The 19,218-nt window shown below is 44.8% G+C and overlaps 1 protein-coding gene across 1 annotated transcript in view; it reads right to left on the reverse strand.

Annotated features, from left to right (window-relative positions):
* The window catches only part of ZSWIM6 (zinc finger SWIM-type containing 6), a 199,584-nt gene extending 185,376 nt beyond the window's left edge, over positions 1-14,208 (reverse strand). The window contains exon 1 of the mRNA XM_044224065.1: positions 13,551-14,208. Coding sequence (XP_044080000.1) covers positions 13,551-14,208 — 658 coding nt within the window. The remainder of the gene's footprint in view (positions 1-13,550) is intronic.
* Positions 14,209-19,218: the final 5,010 nt, after the last annotated feature.

Consider the following 19,218-nt stretch of genomic DNA (forward strand, 5'->3'; position numbering starts at 1 on the left):
AGAAGGTTAGGTAAAAAATAAGTTTTGTAGGGGCGCCTGGGTGGCTTGGTGGGTTAAAGCCTCTGCCTTCGACTCAGGTCATGATCCCAGGGTCCTGGGATCGAGCCCCGCATCGAGCCCGGCGTCGGGCTCTCTGCTCTGCAGGGAGCCTGCTTCCTCCCCTCTCTCTCTGCTTGCCTCTCTGCCTACTTGTGATTTCTCTCTCTCTCTGTCAAATAAATAAAATCTTAAAAAAAAAAATAAGTTTTGTATTACATTAAATATTCAACCCAAATAAATGTAAGTTCTTGAAATCTGAACATGGCTACATGAATTTTTTGTGCTTTTCTGAGTTTAGCCCACCACAATCACCATTCCTTCCTAAGATCCCAAACACAAACACATACACACACACAGTTAAAAAATACAAACCATATCCTCATATGGTTTTCAGAAGAGCACCGATTTCAAAGAAGAGCACAAGAACTCAGAAGTCTCAGGATTTACCAAAATCAAAAATAAGCCACTCCTAAGCTATGGGCTACTAAGACAAATTCAGATTTCATATATACACTGAATTTTGAATAAACTCATCATCACTCACTCCTGTATCACCATTTTTTTTCCAACACACAGGAACTTATAAACTATGAAAGTAAATTATTAAAAATGAGCATGAAAAAATCATAAATGAAACAAATTACTATTAAAACATTTTTTTAAATCTGTCCATTTTAAAATAAAAGTATTTTGTATAAATTGTTAAAATGAATACTCTTCTGAAAACTTTTTTCCCCACTGCAATCATCCTTATTAAAAGCAAAAATGCATTATCTAGTACTTTAGAATTTCCTGCTATTTATGAAACAGCTTAGACAAAAATGCTTTTTTAGTAAGTTACTAAGAGAGATCCATGAAAACAGCATGGAAACTGCTCAGGCAAGTTCCAATAAGGAACGTCATTTGAGCCCTTTGCTTATAAGGACTTTAAACAGCACCAGTCGAACTACTTTCTGGGCTTTGGTTTTAATCAAGCTGATCTGGTACGGACATCATTTATGTGACTCACTTAAATAAAATCTAAATTACATAAAGGGTCCATACTATAGTCACTTACCTACTATCATCAGGTAGATTACAATGTTCTACGAATCATATAAATTATATGGATAGATAATGTGTCTATCTATACAGATGAACAACCATCTAGAAGAAACATATATAGACAGATCAATGGATCTTTTTTCAGACACCTTTGGAATAACTACTATAACCACTAACTCCAGAAAGACACCAAATGGCACAATTACTACACTGTGTTAGAGCTCAACATACTTGATAATCTATACCCAAGACATTTTAATTATATTTCCTAAAGAAATTTTTATTTTCCCCTTAAGTAAAAAAAAATAAAATATTCTCAGCTCAGCAAAAGCAAGCTGCCCAATTTGCTCTTAGCCACAATGTAAGCACCTTGTCTTAAGATGTAAAAATGTAAATAAACTCTAAAACATCTGCCTTTTCTTAGCTATTAGGCCAGAAATTCACCTCTCACTAAATCCCTCACCTAAACTTTCTTATTCCACAAGTGAATTCAGCAGAATTCATCCAATAACTACCTTCAAGACAAAATGAAGAAAAAAAAAATCAATTTGATTCTATTTCTAGTTATTTTGGCCAATTATTTTGCGCTACCTTAAGGACATCAGATCAATGCACTAACTAAATGTTATCCTGCCATTCAACGAATCTAAGTATATTACACCACTACTCATTGAATAAGTGAATAAAAACCATCATCCCTGGTTCTATTCATGTTCAGTGTAGTCCATGGTCCAATGAAAATCATCCCTAATATAACTCAGCTTGTTTATATAGCACTGTGGAAAGAATATACACAATGTTCTTACCGAAGTCCCTTCAAAGATACAGATTCACACTCCAACATTCTTTTTACTTTTTTCAAAAATTATTCAAGAACAAATACAATGTACTTTTCATTTTGAATGAATCAAGAAATCAAATACGTACTGAAATTCACACATGCAGTCAAAAGTTTAAAACTCAGTTTGCAAGTAAAATCCACACGATACTGGCTGTAGAATATGCATAATCTAGACGCAGATACCGAAATTCCAAATACCTAGCTGCTCCCTACAAGAATAAATAATAAGCTTTTGGGGCCTAGGGAACATATTCCTACAGCATTAACCAAACCTGACTACACACAACTATTAGCAAAGGGAACACTGACAACTGTAAAAAAAAACCATACAAGTGTTTTTTAAAAATGTCTGACAACACCTATAATTATATAAGCCAATTCAGACTCTACAACTTTAACAGCAACAGCAATTTTAAAAGATGCCCAAGGCATATTAAGTAAGTCCAGCAGATTTCACACTTCTTGGTGCCACCACAAAACCAAAATTACTGAGCAGGATATTAAGTGTGACCTGATATGGCAACTCTTAAATCTTTCTCCCATCTAACACAGTTATAGTAGTATGAAGACCACTATCAAAAATCAATACTTTCTAAAAATAAACAGTACATCCCATTTCAAAAAAGAAGAGGTAAGTAGAGTATCATAGAGTATCATGGTGGAGAATACGCCTAAAGCCTGAAAATTAGTTTAGTCAGATAACTGAAAAGTTGGGTTTTTGACATTTGCCAGCAGTCCCACAACGTGCTGGCCCTGTGCCATCATGGCCTGGTGCCAGTCTGATGCAGGGCCAGGCTAAAAATAGCAGCCAAGCAGCAGCTGGAACACATAGGTCCTTGTGACCTCAGCTTTATTTCCCTAAATCAAGGGAAGCTGGAGGGGAGGAGACAACTGCAGGCAAAGAAGGGAACAGAATATGCTCTTGGCTGGTATTTCCTACCTCTTCAGGATTTCCTCCCTTTTTTCCTACCACTCCCTCCCCCTCCTAATCCTCACTCTCTTTGCTCCATTCCCCCACACTTAAAAAAGGAAGAAAAGGGGCGCCTGGGTGGCTCAGTAGGTTAAGCCTCTGCCTTCGGCACAAGTCATGGTCTCAGGGTCCTGGGATCGAGCCCCGAGTCGGGCTCTGCTCAGTGGGGAGACTGCTTCCCCCTCTCTCTCTGCCTGCTTCTATGCCTACTTGTGATCTCTCTCTGTCAGATAAATAAATAAAATCTTTAAAAAAAAAAAAAAAAAGGAAGAAAAAGAAGAAGTGCAGTGAGGCAAAGCAGCCATTGGTCATTTCAGTCCTCAGCTTTACCCTGGTCTACAGGAAGCAGAAGAAAAACACACACAGGTGACTGACAGGAAGGGGAGGCCTAAAAGATGGTGTCAGGAGTGCAAAATACTAAGTGCTAAAAAAGCTTAAAGAGTGCTAAAAAATAATAATAATAATAAATAAAAATTTAAAAAAAATAAACAAGGTCCTAAAGAAATAGGGCAAACTAGTTTAAAAAAAAAAAAAAAGGTCCTCACTCATCACTATATCAATCAGATTACAAATTTCTGGTATTTCAGTTTTGGGGGTTGATTTTATGACAAATATTTATAAAAGCCATAACCATTTTCTCTGTAGAAATGAGTTAGGATAAAGCAGTAGCAGAAGCAAAGGTTGAGCACAACCAAATACAGTGCTGCCTTCAACTTCCGCAGGCCTTCATCAAGAAATATCAACCTAGCACTAGAAAAGGCTCCAGGCTCTGCCCATTACACCGAAATCATAAAATATTTAATTTATACAAATGCTGGTCACTGTCAGCAAATTTTTTAACAGGTACAATGTGGCACATATAGCATTCGAAATTGTACTGATCTAATTAAGAGAATTTAATTTAAATCTTGCTTCTGGGGGCGCCTGGTGGCTCAGTGGATTGAGCCTCTGTCTTTGGCTCAGGTCATGATCTCGGGGTCCTGGGATCGAGCCCCACGTCGGGCTTTCTGCTCAGCGGGGAGCCTGCTTCCCACCGCCCCCCCCCCTGCCTACTTGTGATCTCTATAAAATAAATAAATAAAATCTTTAAAAATAAATACATCTGGGGCGCCTGGGTGGCTCAGTGGGTTAAGCCGCTGCCTTCGGCTCAGGTCATGATCTCACGATCCTGGGATGGAGTCCCCGCATCGGGCTCTCTGCTCAGCAGGGAGCCTGTTTCCCTCTCTCTCTCTGCCTGCCTCTCCATCTACTTGTGATTTCTCTCTGTCAAATAAATAAATAAAATCTTTTTAAAAATAAATAAATAAATAAATACATCTTGCTTCTGTGGACTCACTCTACATGCTAACCTCCTATGCATATTTTCTGTATAGTATCTTCCAACATTAGAGATCTGACACCAATTAACAATGAAAAATGCATTAAGTAAACAGAGAGACTGTTAAATAAGGCAGGATCAGGCAGTGAGTCGCCTGAATTTTAAGCACATTAATTCACTAAATGAGCTTCCAATTTATCTGATCAATTCATTTGGTTAGTAAGAGTTTAAATGTACTGACAGGTCCTACTGCATCCTTCAAATTAACGTCTTTCCAATAAACTCTTTCTCAAAGAATATTAAATCTTTTTACCAGCAATAAGAAATAGTATGATTTTTAATCATAATACTTAAAAAGGGCCTTAAAATGAGATAAATAATTTCTTAAATACACCTTGAGAGATAACCTCTGCTTCATACAGATCACATTTAGATCTAACCTAAGGGGGCCTGGGTGGCTCAGTGGGTTAAGCCGCTGCCTTCGGCTCGGGTCATGATCTCAGGGTCCTGGGATCGAGTCCCGCGTCGGGCTCTCTGCTCGGCAGGGAGCCTGCTTCCCTCTCTCTCTCTCTGCCTGCCTCTCGGTCTGCTTCTGATTTCTCTCTGTCAAATTAAAAAAAAAAAAAAAATAGATCTAACCTAAAAGTTACTCCTCTTTCAAAAGTTAAAAATGCCCATGGAAGATGATCAAAACCACCCTCACAACCATCTTCCAAAGCTGAAATTCATTCATAAAATGAATTTTTGAAATGCAGTGTTTTGAGTCAAATTTCAAAATACATGTTAAAGGGTGCCTGGGTGGCTCAGTGGGTTAAGCCGCTGCCTTTGGCTCAGATCATGATCTCAGGGCCCTGGGATGGAGTCCCGCATCGGGCTCTCTGCTCAGCAGGGAGCCTGCTTCCCTCTCTCTCTCTCTCTCTCTGCCTGCCTCTCTACTTGTGATCGTGAAATAAATAAATAAACTCTTTTAAAAAAAATACATGTTAAAAATCATAGCTGTGATCACAATTTAAAATTCTGGATACTATGAAAATCACTCTAGAAAGTAGAAAGACGATAAACCTAAAGATGAACCTTCTAGAGTAATTAATGATGACACATCATGGGCAGTATTACGTAGAGGCTAAGAGTACCAGCCAGCGGGGGTGGGTTTGGCTTGCCAACGTACCAGTCTGTGTGACAAGGCAAAAGTCCCTTTCATTTTTTTCCCAATGCTTTGGTTTCTTCATCTATAAAATGAAGATGATAAAAATACCTACTTCATCAGACTGTTAAGAAATACGAAGTGCTTGGAGCAGTAACTAACACAAGGTTAAGGCTATTAAAGTGTTAACTACTATAACTACTATTAATATTAGTAGATACTGCTGCAGTAGTATTAAGGAAGCGCACTGTGAATCATGCTCAGCTCAGTGAAGAACAGCTCCCAATCATACACGAGGTCTTTCAGAGTTGGAGAGATTACAGAAGCTTTTGAGACCACAACAATTATAGGAAAGACCATTTTCATCTAGCAGCTATGTACATATCACCTACTGGCATAAGGGTACAGGACAATGACAAAATATTGAAGAACTTACAAAAACAGGTCAAAGGTAGACACTACTGGTTAAGTTTTCATAAATATACTAAATTCAGAGCAACCAAATTTGTTACTGGGTATTAACTTCTGTTGTTCTGCATGACCATTTTACACTTCCAGTAACTTCCTTACTACATAGAGGTAGGCACAGGTGCTGGAGTACAGTCACATGTGCTCACAAGGCTGTCATACAGTTTCATAAAGTCAACACTTGTAACTAACTTTTTCAAAACTTACATCTCATCTTAGAACCTCTACAATTTCCAAATGTCTACAAATATTTCACACTAGCATGCATTTAGCATGCTAGAAGCATTGCTTAACCAAAGCCATTAGATTTTAGACAGATACTAAAATGCTATCTAGAAATACTTTTATAACATTAAATAAAATGTTTGCCAAATAAGCTCTACAACAGTCCAGTCATTCTACATTCAAGAATATGCCTGTCCTGGGGTGCCTGGCTAGCTCAGTCAGTGGACCATGCACGGCTACTGATCTTAGGGTATGGGTTTGAGCCCTACATTGGGTATAAAGATTACTTAAAAATAAAAAAAAACTTTAAAAACCTTAAAATCCTTAAAAAAAAAAAAAAAAAAAAAAGAATATGCTTGCCCTGAGCTTTGGAGTTTTGTAAAACTTCCCAAACAATCCCAGCAGAGTAAGAATAGTGGAAAAACAGAAATTTAAGGTTTAACCTTGCAATTTACTATCCCTCTCTGGACAAATTACTCAACATGTCTGGGCCTCAGCTCTACAAGTAGATAATGACTATCATGCAAAAGCATTTTGTAAAAACAGCTTCTCATCTGTTAGCATATTTTAAAAAGAAAGAGCACAATGCATTTGTATATAAGGGTCACTAGAATATGCTTTGGGTAATGATACTCAAATGACTCCTGTGTTCATCTTCTTTTGTGCTCACTTCTGAACATCAAATAAGTTACAAATACATAAATACATGTAGATATATACAATACATTTTAACTAACACCAAACTAATTATCACTTAGGTATCTCACAAATATAAAACACTTAGCATATCCTTAGCAACAGCATTCACTTACTATTTGCTGAAAGTCAATCTTTTTTATTTAAAGATTTTTATGTATTTATTTGACAGACAGAGATCACAAGCAGGCAGAGAGGCAGGCAGAGAGAGAAGGGGAGGAAGCAGGCTCCCTGCTGAGAAGAGAGTCCAATTCGAGGCTCCATCCCAGGACCCTGGGATCATGACCTGAGCCAAAGACAGAGGATTTAGCCCACTGAGCCACCCAGGTGCCCCTGAAAATCATTCTTTAAGTTTCAAATGAAAACCAGATTTTGCACTACATTCTTTCCAAAGCTTGCTTTAGCTACCTTTTCTAAATGAGAGAAATAAAGGAAGCATCTTATTTTTTTTTTAAAGATTTTATTTATTTATTTGACAGAGAGAGATCGCAAGCAGGCAGAGAGGCAGGCAGAGAGAGAGGAGGAAGCAGGCTCCCCGCTGAGCAGAGAGCCCGACGAGGGGCTCGATCCCAGGACCCTGAGACCATGACCCGAGCCGAAGGCAGCGACTTAACCCACTGAGCCACCCAGGTGCCCTAAATTGGGCTTTTTTATTGTGAGAAAGCACTGTTCTTGAAATTGTATCACAGTAGTTTTAAAGATAACTAAGGATTCCGTGTCGTTTATGATCACTTAAAAATTGGTGCCTATAATCTGTGTTGTTTCTAAGATGTTTATAACTTACCTATAATCATCTTTCTTTTTAGGATATTTGTCCTCTTAAATATAATATTTGGAGGTCAACAGTAGTTCAAGTTTAATGACTGCCCCTATGAAAATTTCTAACACCACAAGAGTTTGCTTTATCTTATGTATACACAACTAAGCTTCTTAAAGGTACCAAATTCATTTTGAATTATTGAAGAAAAACTGGTTTTCTAACACAAAAATACAGAGCATGTAAACATGTGGAATTACTACAGATCCAATCATGCAGTTTTTAAAAGGTGCATCTTTCTTAAAAGACATCAGTATTCCTCCCCTGCCATCCTGTTCACTGAACATGTTACCAGCTGATACCAAACACTATTAACTAAGCCTTTAATAGGAGTGTGACCAGGAAAGATATGCTGGTCTCTGTCTTTCCAAATGAAACATTTAGAGTTAGAATTGATGGCAATTGATTACCCATTTTGAAAAGAAAAGAGGCCCAGGATAAACATCTTAAAAATTGGCCAAGACATACTTAAGACAATAATGACTTGAGCTGTTCAATTAACTGCAATAATTCTTCTATGAAAGGATGTGTTCCACAGGCATTCTGATCTTTCTAAAAGAAAAGGCATCAAAATCTTTGCAAAAAGGATGAAATTCAGCGTACAGTTTAAATAAAATAAGGGGGATGGCCTTTTCCTCGTCAACCCAAAGTATACTCAGAATACAACTCAGGGCAAGAAACTAAAGACTGAAGCAAGAGTAAAGATGTTTCCTTAATTCAGATCTGCAATTCACCTTCCAGTATTACTGAAATCTTTCCGCTACAAGAAGTTTTGTTTCCTGAACACTTTAGATTTCCCCACTAGACCAATACTAGCCATCAGAGAACTAATTATTAAAACAAATTCCAAGATTTTCTCACATAAAATTGAAATTTTAACTTTTCTCAGAACAATGCTAAGCATATCTGAAGTACGCACTTTTAAAAAAATCAACAATTGTGAGCAAATCAAACATTTCAACCGGCACAGAATAAAAAAAAATACGTATGCAACTATAGTTACAAAATTTTTTCTTTGGGGTACCTCTTCATTAATCAAAAGGCAAAAGAGAAAACATAAAGAAAACATAAAGGACCTGATTTTTAAACTATTCCATATTATCATTTTACTCTAGAAAATGCTTTCACTGAAATTACTATCACCAATAAACAAAACACCCAGTTCTGAAAGTGCATCTGGAATCACATCTTTATATAACAATCTCTGGTCTCTAAAGAAAACCAAAACCCTCGAAGAAATACCAACAATTCAGCCTTAAATAAATAAAGTGATTAAAAATTTTATCCAACCTAATCCTAAAAAAGATTGCCCTTTACTGCCTGGCCACCCCCTAAACAAAAAATTTTAGGTTATGAATTTGAAAAGGCCACAACAATGTTTTTACCAAAGTATTAACAGAATTGTGGACAATATTCTATTCTCCCCAAAAGTTACCAGCAAAACAAAACAAACAAAAAAAAGCAACTCCTTTTAAAAATTATCTCCTTCCTGCCCATACTAAAGACAAGATTCCAGTTTTGTTTGAACACTTCTTGCTTTTAAAATGCCTAGTCACAAATAAGGAAACTTGTCTGTCTTGAAACAACACAGAACGTACACCAATCTTCAGAAACCGAACACATGTGCCCCAAAACAAAAAATATAAACTAAAAAGCACAAGGATAAACAAAAAAACACATGCATTACCAAAATACTGCTTCTTTTTCTACTCTGAAGAAAAATCTGACCAGAACACAGTAGTAAAATGAAAAGTAAAATTACCCTCAAAACTTTGCCCATCCACTTGACTGCCCTTCCCCAAAGATATCCACTGCTCAATGGTTGCTCGTGTAGCCTTTTGGACATTTTTATACATCTGTAAGTAAGGTCTATCTTTTTGTTTTAAACAGAAATTACAGCCTACTACATGAACATATGACTTGTTTTTAAATGAATGTTCTGGTCTTTTTTTTCTCAGTGTATGTATTTCTCTCCTTCACTATTTTTCATGGTTGCATAGAATTCCACAGAGTACTTCTTAACCACTGCCCTTCTGATGGACATTTCCACTGACTCCAGCTTTTCATTATTACAAATCATATTGCAATGAGCACTGCTCACTGTACAGAACAGATCGGTGCACTAATATCAATATGTCTGTAAGATAAATTTCTAGAAATGACACTAAAAAGACAGCCAAGCAGCTGGGGAGGTAGCATCTTCTCCCACCTCCTCACCCAATTCTGGGTACTATGTACCCATCTTCTTTGTCTTCACCATTGTGGCAGATGAACACGGCATGTCACCTTTATTGTGTCTCCTTATGTAAGAGTGAAGACAAATTTATTAATCATTTGCATTTCTTTGTGAAAGCCATTGCTCATTTTTAACTTACTCATCTTTTTTATTTTTTAAACTAATTTTTCATAGTTCTGTTAGCCTCCAACATGCTGCACATATTTGCCCCAATTAGCTGTTTATCATATTTTCAGTCCTATAGAAATGTTGTTTTTTTATCTAATTAAATTTATCTGTCTTTTTTTTTTTTTTTTAAAGATTTTATTTATTTTATTTGACAGACAGAGATCACAAGTAGACAGGCAGGCAGAGAGAGAGGGAGGAGGAAGCAGGCTCCTTGCCGAGCAGAGAACCCGATGCGGGGCTCGATCCCAGGACCCTGGGATCATGACCTGGGCCGAAGGCAGAGGCTTTAACCCACTGAGCCACCCAGGCGCCCCAAATTTATCTGTCTTTTAATTTGAATTGTCTTTATAATTTGAGTTCCAGATCATATTAGGAAACCTCTTTGCCAGGCAATATTTGGAGGGAATTTTTTACGTGACTTCTAAAATTATTACTTCAATGATGTCAATAATACTAACATACAAGCACCCTTGGCAATGGCTCCCTTTTAATGTATCATTATTTAATAAAAATAAGCCAAGCATACTTTCTCTAAAACTTCCTATAATCAACTGATGGATAGCTCTGCACCAATTAAATACCTTTTACAAAGGCTTAATTTTTTTCTTTTAAATTTCTTCTTAAAATAGGAGTTGAAAAATAACTAACAAGTATGTTTAATTTCTGGGAAGTCCCAATTCTCTGACCCTCAATCCTTAAATAATCTCCAAAGTGTGGATATAAAATGAAGTCCAAAAATTAGATTGTACCTCTTCCATCTATAATTCAGTCACCTCTACAAAAGTCAGTAAATACTTCGCCTACAAACAAACTTGCAATTTTGCAATAACAGAACACTGCTTATGGTCCTATTATGGTATCATGTTCTTTCCCATTTCAGGTTCTGAAGCTAAAACAACTTCTACCTCAGTTCACAAATTATAAAACAAGCCTCTTGCGTTAATATACCAATTCAACCCACCAACCAAAGCTAAATTAGATGGTTAATCTAGTCATTCTCTCCATTCCCCTTCCAGAACAAAAATCCTGGTCGTAAAGTTTTCTATCTCACAGTGCCAGCTGCCAAGCATTTAACAGCCTTCCATCTAGTAAGCTGACTGGCACAACAAGTAATACAACTTGGAAGTTAAGGAAACTGGCAAAACTCAGAGGGGAAAAAAGAGTATTTTCCACAATTTGTACAGCACTTGTTTAGCACGTTATGTAAGTGTTTCCAAAAGGGTGGTCAATTCCAACTATGCAAGAACCATCACACTGCTTCACATCAACCACTGCCAACTCCATTCAGTGGCCTCAGTCCCCCTTCGGGGACTATTCAAAAAGTTACTATTTTCTTTTACAACTCACCCAGGCCTCTTCACTGATGAAAGCAGGCAAAGCCCACGCTGTGTGTCTGTCTCCTAGAGAAGATTGCATCTTTTATTTATCGCCCCTTGGCTTTATTTTCACAGTGAATTCCTGGCTTAAATGTAATCAGCCAAGAAACCCTCCCTATGTGCTCTCTTGTCATTCCTCATTGCTTGCAAGCAGAGTCAAGCACAGAAGGGGGAAAAAAAAAATTCAACATTGCCAGCCAAGCCATAAAAATTCCCAAACTCTAGTTTGGTTATACTGAGAAACCATGGATGTGCTTCAATCCGTTTCAACCCAGCAGGAAACAAGGGGGACGTGAGGGTTGGGGAAAGAGGTATAACTTTAAAGAATGCTAATTAGTTTTGTTTTGTTTTGTTTTTTAAGAAGAATGGAGAGCCTCAAAAGTTAAAACCCCTCTAGAAATAAGAAAAAGATACAGAACCTAGAAAAGACTGGGGGCCGCCTTTGGAAATAAATGACCAAACAAAAAATCACGTTTGCAGATTGATTCAGAATACAAATTAACCACAGAGGATTAAAGAAATCTTCATTCTCTTTTGGGGCCCCTAACCAGACCCCCACTATACTCCCAAAGAGAAGGATAAAAAGGACGGACTACGGAAAGAAAAGATGAAAAATCAGAGACAGGGATGCTTCCAACCGTCTCCTCATTCATTAGGTACTATGCTCACCGCAATACTATTTAAAGTAGAGAGCAATACGGAAGGGGGGGGACAGAAAATATGTCGTTTACAATCAAGAGAAAAATACGGAAAGAAGGGAGTTTCATAATAGCATTGTTCTTTTCAGTCCAGCCCAAACATCCCCATCCTACGGTTGAAAAAGATAGCTGGCCAAAAAAAAAAAACAAAAAAAACAAAAACAAAAACAAAACACAACACTAGGGGTAGGGAGCGACGACAGGGAAAGCTTTTAAACTCGGTATTTGAGAAAACTCTCATGGTCTGTCAGAGAAAGGAGGGCTGTGCAGCTTTAAATCACAAGTCCCTCTCTCCCCTTTGTCAAACATCTTCTACTTTACAAGCTCTGAAAAGAAATAAAGAGACTCTTTTGTTTGGGTCCTCCCTTTCGGAGGATGACAGAAAACTGAAAGGGGCACAAATAAACCTGAAAATGAGAACAAAGTGCGGGGTCGCGCCCGGCTGCCAGGCGGCCGTGCCTGGAGGGACACTGCGCGGCCGCGGGGCCCCTCCGCCTCGCGCTCCTACCGCCGCTGGCAGCGAGCGCAAACCCCGTAACTGCTCCCCGCAGCTCGCCCCGCGCACCGCCACCCGCTACCCAGCGCTAACCAAACTCCGGCGGCAGGCGCCCCCCGGGCACCGTCAGACCCGGCAGGAAAGGGAAGCGCCAGCCGCTCCTTCCCGGGCTCGCGCCCGTCGACGCGGGGACGCCCTCGGGGGGAGAGAGGTCTCTGAGAGGGGGTCCGGCCCGCCGCCCCCTCCCTTCCGCGCTGCTCCTAGACAGGGGAGGCGCAGGGAAAAAACAGACATTTAAATCCCGGGGCCGCCGGCTGAGCTCGCCCGGGCCAGACCAGACGCCACAACGACCCCGGAGAGCGCCGCGGCCGCCAGCCCGTCGAAGCCCCGAGAAGAGCGGCAGCCGAGTGGCATTAAAATGTAGTCCCCACCCCTCCAATAGAGGGGGCGGGGAGGGGGAGAGAGGAGAAAGAAAGAGGAGCGAGCGGCAGACAAGGGAAGAGGGCAAGGAGAGAGCAGAGTGCGGCCCGGCCGCCGGCTCGCCTCTGGCCGGCATTGTCTGTGCGGCCCGCGCCCCCTCCCCCGCCCCGCACGGCCCCGCCACACACACCCTCCGGCCGGAGCCCGGCCGTCCGCCTGCGCCTTTGTCCACAACCACCCCCCAAAAAGGACGAGCAGCCCTCCGGGACGTGCTCCCCGGGAGGAAGGCGGGGTATGGAGCGGGCCGGGGGCATCCGACAACCCACCCCGCCAACCCGCCGCGGGGCGAGTCCTGCTGATTCATTTCCCACTCGCGCTGGCCCGTCCGGGGAGACGGAGGCAGGGAGGGGCGAGGAGGAAATGGGCGCTCGGCTCGGGAGGACGGTCCCGGCCGGTGAGGGCACCGGGCGGAGGTGCGGACGCGCGGCCGGCTGAGGGGCTGCCCGGAGGAGAGGGGTCGGGCGCCCCTCCCCGAGGGACTGACGGACGGATGGACGGACGGACAGACGGCTCCGCGGCTGCCCCGTGACTCACCGACTTGCAGGACGTTGTCGACGCAGCCGCTCTCCAGCAGCGCGATGCCCCGGCGGAAGGGCAGCCGTGTCTCGTCGCCGCCGTCTGCCACCCCGGCAGCACCCACCGACGGGGCTCCGGCCCCGGCGGCGGCGGCGGGGGCGGCGGCAGCGGCGGCGGCGGCCGAGGTGGCGGCCGGCGAGGACGAGGAGCCGCCGCCGCCGCCCGCGCCGCCAGCGCCGCCGCCCGCGCTGCCGGGGCCGCCGCTGTCGTCGCCGGGGCCGCCCGCGGCGCCGCCGCCGGTGTTGAAGGACGAGTACATGCAGATCTCCCGCTCGCTGCGGGGAAAGGACCAGTAAACGATGCGGCGCTGAACGGGCTCCGGGATGCGCTCGAAGCGCTCCTCCACGCGCTGGAACGGCCACTTCTCCGCCACCTTGCGCGCCGCGATGTCCAGCAGCGACTCCGGGCTCTGGGTCTTGCCCGGCGGCAGCAGCCCCAGCGCCGCGCCGCCCCCGCACGCCGCCGCAGCCGCACTGCCCGCCCGCTGACCGGGCCGACAGGCAGAGCTATAGCCGCCACCCGCTCCTCCACCGCCACTGCTGCCCCCGCCGCCGCCGCCGCCCGGCCGGCAGCAGAGCCGTTTCGCGGGAGGAGGCTGCTGTCCGCGCTCCGCCATGACCGCGCCGCTTCTAACCCGACAGCGGAAGTGCCGGGACCCTATAAACGGCACAAGGAAGCGCGACACGCAAACGCCGCGGCGACGCCACGCTGCCATCTAGGGCCAGCCGCTCCTTGTACGGGCACAAGAGGCGGGGTCTCCTTCGTGACGTCGTGGTCGAGGCGGGGCACCGATAGGGGGACCTAGGGCCAGGGGCGGGGACTATGCAAATCGCTGAGCTGAAACATAAATAGAGCACTCGGCGGACACGGGGGTAGCGGGGGCGGCGAGGTTGGGTGCCTGGTGGGTTGTGAGAATGTCAGGCTGCTGTGACGCGGGGGGCGGGGCTCAGGCGGGGTTCCCGCGGGAGAGGACGGGCCGCTGGGCCGGGCCTAAGGTGGGTGGGTCTGTGTGCCCCCTGCCAACTCAACTTCCCCCTCCAAGTCCGTGTTTCCCTTTGATGTCCGGCAAGTGAGGACGGACTTCGTGGATCGAAACGCGGAGGGAAGGGGAGATGGAGGGAGATGAACCCAGGGAAGGGTCCGGGCTAAATGGGGGGCGGGGCCCGCGAGCCAATGCCCCACCCACCCCCCTTCAGAGCCTGGCAGCCCGGGGAAAAGCCTCTGGGCGGAGGAGGCGCTTTCAAAACAAAGAAATGCGGCGTGGAACCTGGGGAACGGGGGTGGAGAGGAAAGCGGAGGAGGTGCGGCCGAGGCAGCCCGGCTGCCCGCTTCCCCTTGAGTCCACCTAGGGGAACTCCCCCCACCCCCACCCCAGCCGGGACTGAGGCGCGGAGCAAGAGGGAGGAGGCTGTGTTCGGCGGTTGTTTTCCAGTTCACTTTTGCAGACCCGGGTAGGCAAAAGGAGCGCCCGCTCCGCTGTCCCGCGTGTCTGCAGTGCACCCAGCCCCGATTCCCGTGTCCGCTCTGTTCCGGGGGCCTGTGTGAGGGCCGAGCCGGCCAAAGTGTACCAAAAGGCTCAGACTTCTCGGAACCTGCCCCGCAGCCGTGCGACGCGCGTCCGGAGCTGGCCGCGGCCTCCCCGCCCTAGCGCACCCTCAGCACGGCGGGCGAAAAAACTGGCCCGCCCGCTGGCGCGGAGCAGGGAACTTGAACTGTCTCAAGTCACCCCGCCGCCGCGCCGCGGAGACCCCGCTCCAGGCCCGCGTGCTCCTGCTCAAGGTGGAAGGTGCACCCGGGCAGTGGATTTAGCAAACACACCTTTGTGAGTACACACGCCACGGGCGCGCGCGGGCGCGCGCATACACACACATACACACACCCCACACGCGCGCGCTCACAACCCAGCCGGGTGCAGACGCCGGGCGCTCGGCGGCGGTCGGCGGCTGCGAACGCGCTCGGGGCGCATTTGGGTCGGGCCCGCCACGGCCCCAGACGCCCGGCTGAGAGGAGTCCAGGCGCTCGGAACGCGCGCAGTGCTCTCCGCCGCTCTGGTGGCTCCCGATCGGCCCTTTCTCTCGGGTACAGGAGGCATGGGGGTGGGGGGCGAGCGAGCGAGTGAAGAGCGCAGCTTGCTAGTGCGAGGGCGCTTGGCGAAGGTTAACAGGCGAGTCCCGGGCTGAACCGGGAACCCTGCGGACATTGTTCGCAGGCCGCAGAGCTCGGTCCAATCTGTGTCCTAGCCACAGACTTAATTACCACGTTAGAAACATCCTTCCTTACTCTTCGCCCCACCTTGTTTTTACTGTAAACCGCGTTACTGATACGGTCGCTGTTGTCAAAGATAAAACGTATGTCCTTTGACACTTTCCCGTCTTTTCAGGTTATTGGCTGGTGGTGCCCACTTGCCTGCCTCGTCGCCTGGATTGAAATTAAAGGAGATAGAGCGGTTCTGAGTTTTAAAGAAAATCGCCCAGGGAAGGCCAAGGCCTGGGAGACCTGGATCTGTAGGTCTTGGCTCTTAACTCTTAACTTGGGTCTTAACTATGAAGCCCTAAGCCGCAGGTCCCCCGGGGACGGCATGCTTGCAGACTTTCAATCGCTACCTTACTTGTTAGGAAGATTTTGATGACATTATGTTTCTGTGTATTCGTCTGGTATTTTGGAGTGCACCTCTCTGCGCTTAGGGAAAGGCCTGGGCAAAACACTGGAAGAACAGCTTTATAGGCAAATGGGAGGAGAAGGCTCTTTCCTCTAGTTGTCCCACTTCCGGATCTCTTAAAAAATAAAAATAATTTTTAAACTTTTGAAAAACGTAGGTGAGAGGAGAAGAACATAAGTGGAAAGGTAAAATACAATTTGATCTCTGTTCTGTTCTGAAATAACAGTCCTAAGTCTCAGGCTTGTATAATAGTGTGTAGATTAGCAAGCATTTTCATACATAAACACAGAGTTGCTTATCTGGAAAGTGAAAGATGACAAAACAGGTGCCCCCAGACAGCATAAATGATTCATTCAGGGTCATAGGATGTGTTAATGAAAGAAATTAATTCATACTGAACATAAAATAGACAACTTTGGAGGTACCTAACTTTAGAGACTTCAATCTTGTAGTGAACCAAAGAGACTAGATTTAAGGCCTCTTCCTACAGTTTAACTAGCATGTTGGGTTTAACTCTAGTTTAACTCTAATTCAAAGAAGGATCCAGGGCACCTGGGGTGACTCATTCCATTAAGCATCTGCCTTTGGCTCCGGTCATGATCTTGGGGTCCTGCGATAGAGCTCTGCATGGGGCTCCCTGCTGAGCAGCTTGCTTCTCCCTCTCCCTCTCCCTCCTGCTTGTGCTCTCTCTCTCTCCAATAAATAAATAAAATCTTTATTAAAAACAAAAAACAAATTAAAAAAAAAACAAAAACAGAAAATCCAGGTCAACATCTCAGCACAACTTCCCCTCTCAGCAGTCACTCAAACAGAGAGCACTCTCTCGGTCTTGAACTGTTCTCCCCCTGGTTTTCCTGACACTTTACTGTGGCTCCATCCTCTCCAACTCATCTTTCTCTGCCTTGTCTTTGGGTCTCTCTTCCTCCAAATTCTTTAGTGTACACCCTTCCTTAGAGCCTATCATGGTCCTCTTCTCCATTTTTGGTGACCTGCCCCTTAGAGAATTTCCACCATCTCCCCTCCCACCCATGGGTTCTGCTTCAGCTCATTTATTTCTTCTGAGGGCCAGCTCCCTTTTCTATTGCCCTGAGGGTGCCCCATGGCCACCTCAAACCCAGAGCACCACCTTTCCCTGGAAACCAGGCTCTCTTCCTTCCCCTAGACTGCTATTATTGTTGCTGCCTGTTATAGGCCCCCAGGCTTTATTCCTTGTGGCCTTTGCCTGCAACTCCCATTTAGGTTTATTTGCTGTGTTGTCTATCCCAGCCCCTCTGGCTGCTCAGTAAATTATTCCCCCTCTTCTCTCTGCAGGGCCTCCTTACTGGTATGTCTGTATAACCTTTCCTCCTCCAAATCCTCCTCCACCCAGCTGTTGTGATTCCTCAAGTACAGTTCTGATGGTGTCACCCTCCTGCTCAAGTCCTTTTAAATGGCTCCCCACTGCCTACTGGCAAAAGACCAAACTGAGATATGATCTTGACCGAACCCAGCTTTCTAGCCTCATCTCCCCTGAAACCCAATCCAGTTCCCCAACAGGATTATTTTTATATTCCAAGAGGACTTCTCCCAGTTCCTCAGAAGTCATCCCCATTTTCCCACTCGCCATATTTGCTCAAGACAGTCTACTGCCTATAATAATTCTCTCTTCCCTTACAATTTGTCACATTCCTACCCTTCCTTCAAGGACTTACTCAGATGCTGCTTCCTCTGGGAAAAGCCACCGAAATGTGTGATCTCTCTCCTCCAGCCCTTCTAACACTTTGGATCTTTCTGATAGCATTTGTACCATTCTGCCTGGAATCACAGTTATGTTTACACTTGGCTGAGCCATTCGCCTTCTCTCCCTTCCCTGGTTAGAAATTCTCTGAGGGTTGGGATTATGCCTCAGCCATTTCTGTTAGTCCCAAGTGCCCAGCACTGTACTACAAGACTTCTGTCTCCCCAGAGGTTAGCTACACCCATGAGCCAAGGAAGAAGTAAGTCATAGTATGTCATCATTGGCTGCTACTAGTGCCAGCTGTCGTTTGGAGGGTATTTACAGTGTTTTTCTCGTGTTCATCGAAATCATTACTAAATTACTTATAATTGCCCTTTTCAAACAGGACCCTACTCCAGGGACCAACTCAGGGCTAGAGGCCCCTGGTTATGTTCCAATGTCTACCATTAGGCAATGGTAGGAAATCAAAGTACAGAAAGTCTACATACAGCTTCCCAAATGCAGTGACTCATCATATCGCATCACACCACACCACAACTCCCAGTGTGGTCAGGAGCTAGGCTGATGGGCAGACTTCATAACAGGAATCCCATTAGCTGAATGGATAGCCTCAATGAGAGACACCCCTCTAGGAGCACGATACCTAGCACCTGCTCTGTGCAGTTGGATGCATGCATGGATATATGACAAAGGAAATCGTATGAAAGGGGTGGTGGAGTCCTATCCAGAGACTTAACATAGCTCCTGTACCTGCCTTTAATTTAAAAATGAAAAATCTGAATTAAATTCAATAAAGACTTATCAAATTCCTGGAGCAGTGGTTTTCAAAGAGAGACCCTTAAAATGCCCTGGGCATAATGCATATAATTTTGGAGCTAGGAGCCAGAAATTGACAATCACTTGCTCCCTATGTAAGGTTTTTTTACACTTAAGTTGGAAAACTACTCTTTGGGGGTGCCTGGGTGGCTCAGTGGGTTAAGCCTCTGCCTTCAGCTCAGGTCATGATCCCAGGGTCCTGGGATCGAGCCCCACACTGGGTTCCCTGCTCAGGGGGGAGCCTGCTTCTCCCTCTCCCTCTGCCTGCTGCTCTGCCTACTTGTGCTTTCCATCTCTCTGTCAAATAAATAAATAAAATCTTAAAAAAAAAGAAAGAAAAAAAACTACTCTTTGGTGGCAAGAACTTCACACAGTCCCACTGCTTAGGAGGAAGCCTCCAGAAAGATAAAATGACATTGCCTCATCATTATTGC

Source organism: Neovison vison, chromosome 1 (genome assembly GCF_020171115.1).
Source record: "Neovison vison isolate M4711 chromosome 1, ASM_NN_V1, whole genome shotgun sequence".
NCBI lineage: Eukaryota > Metazoa > Chordata > Mammalia > Carnivora > Mustelidae > Neogale > Neogale vison.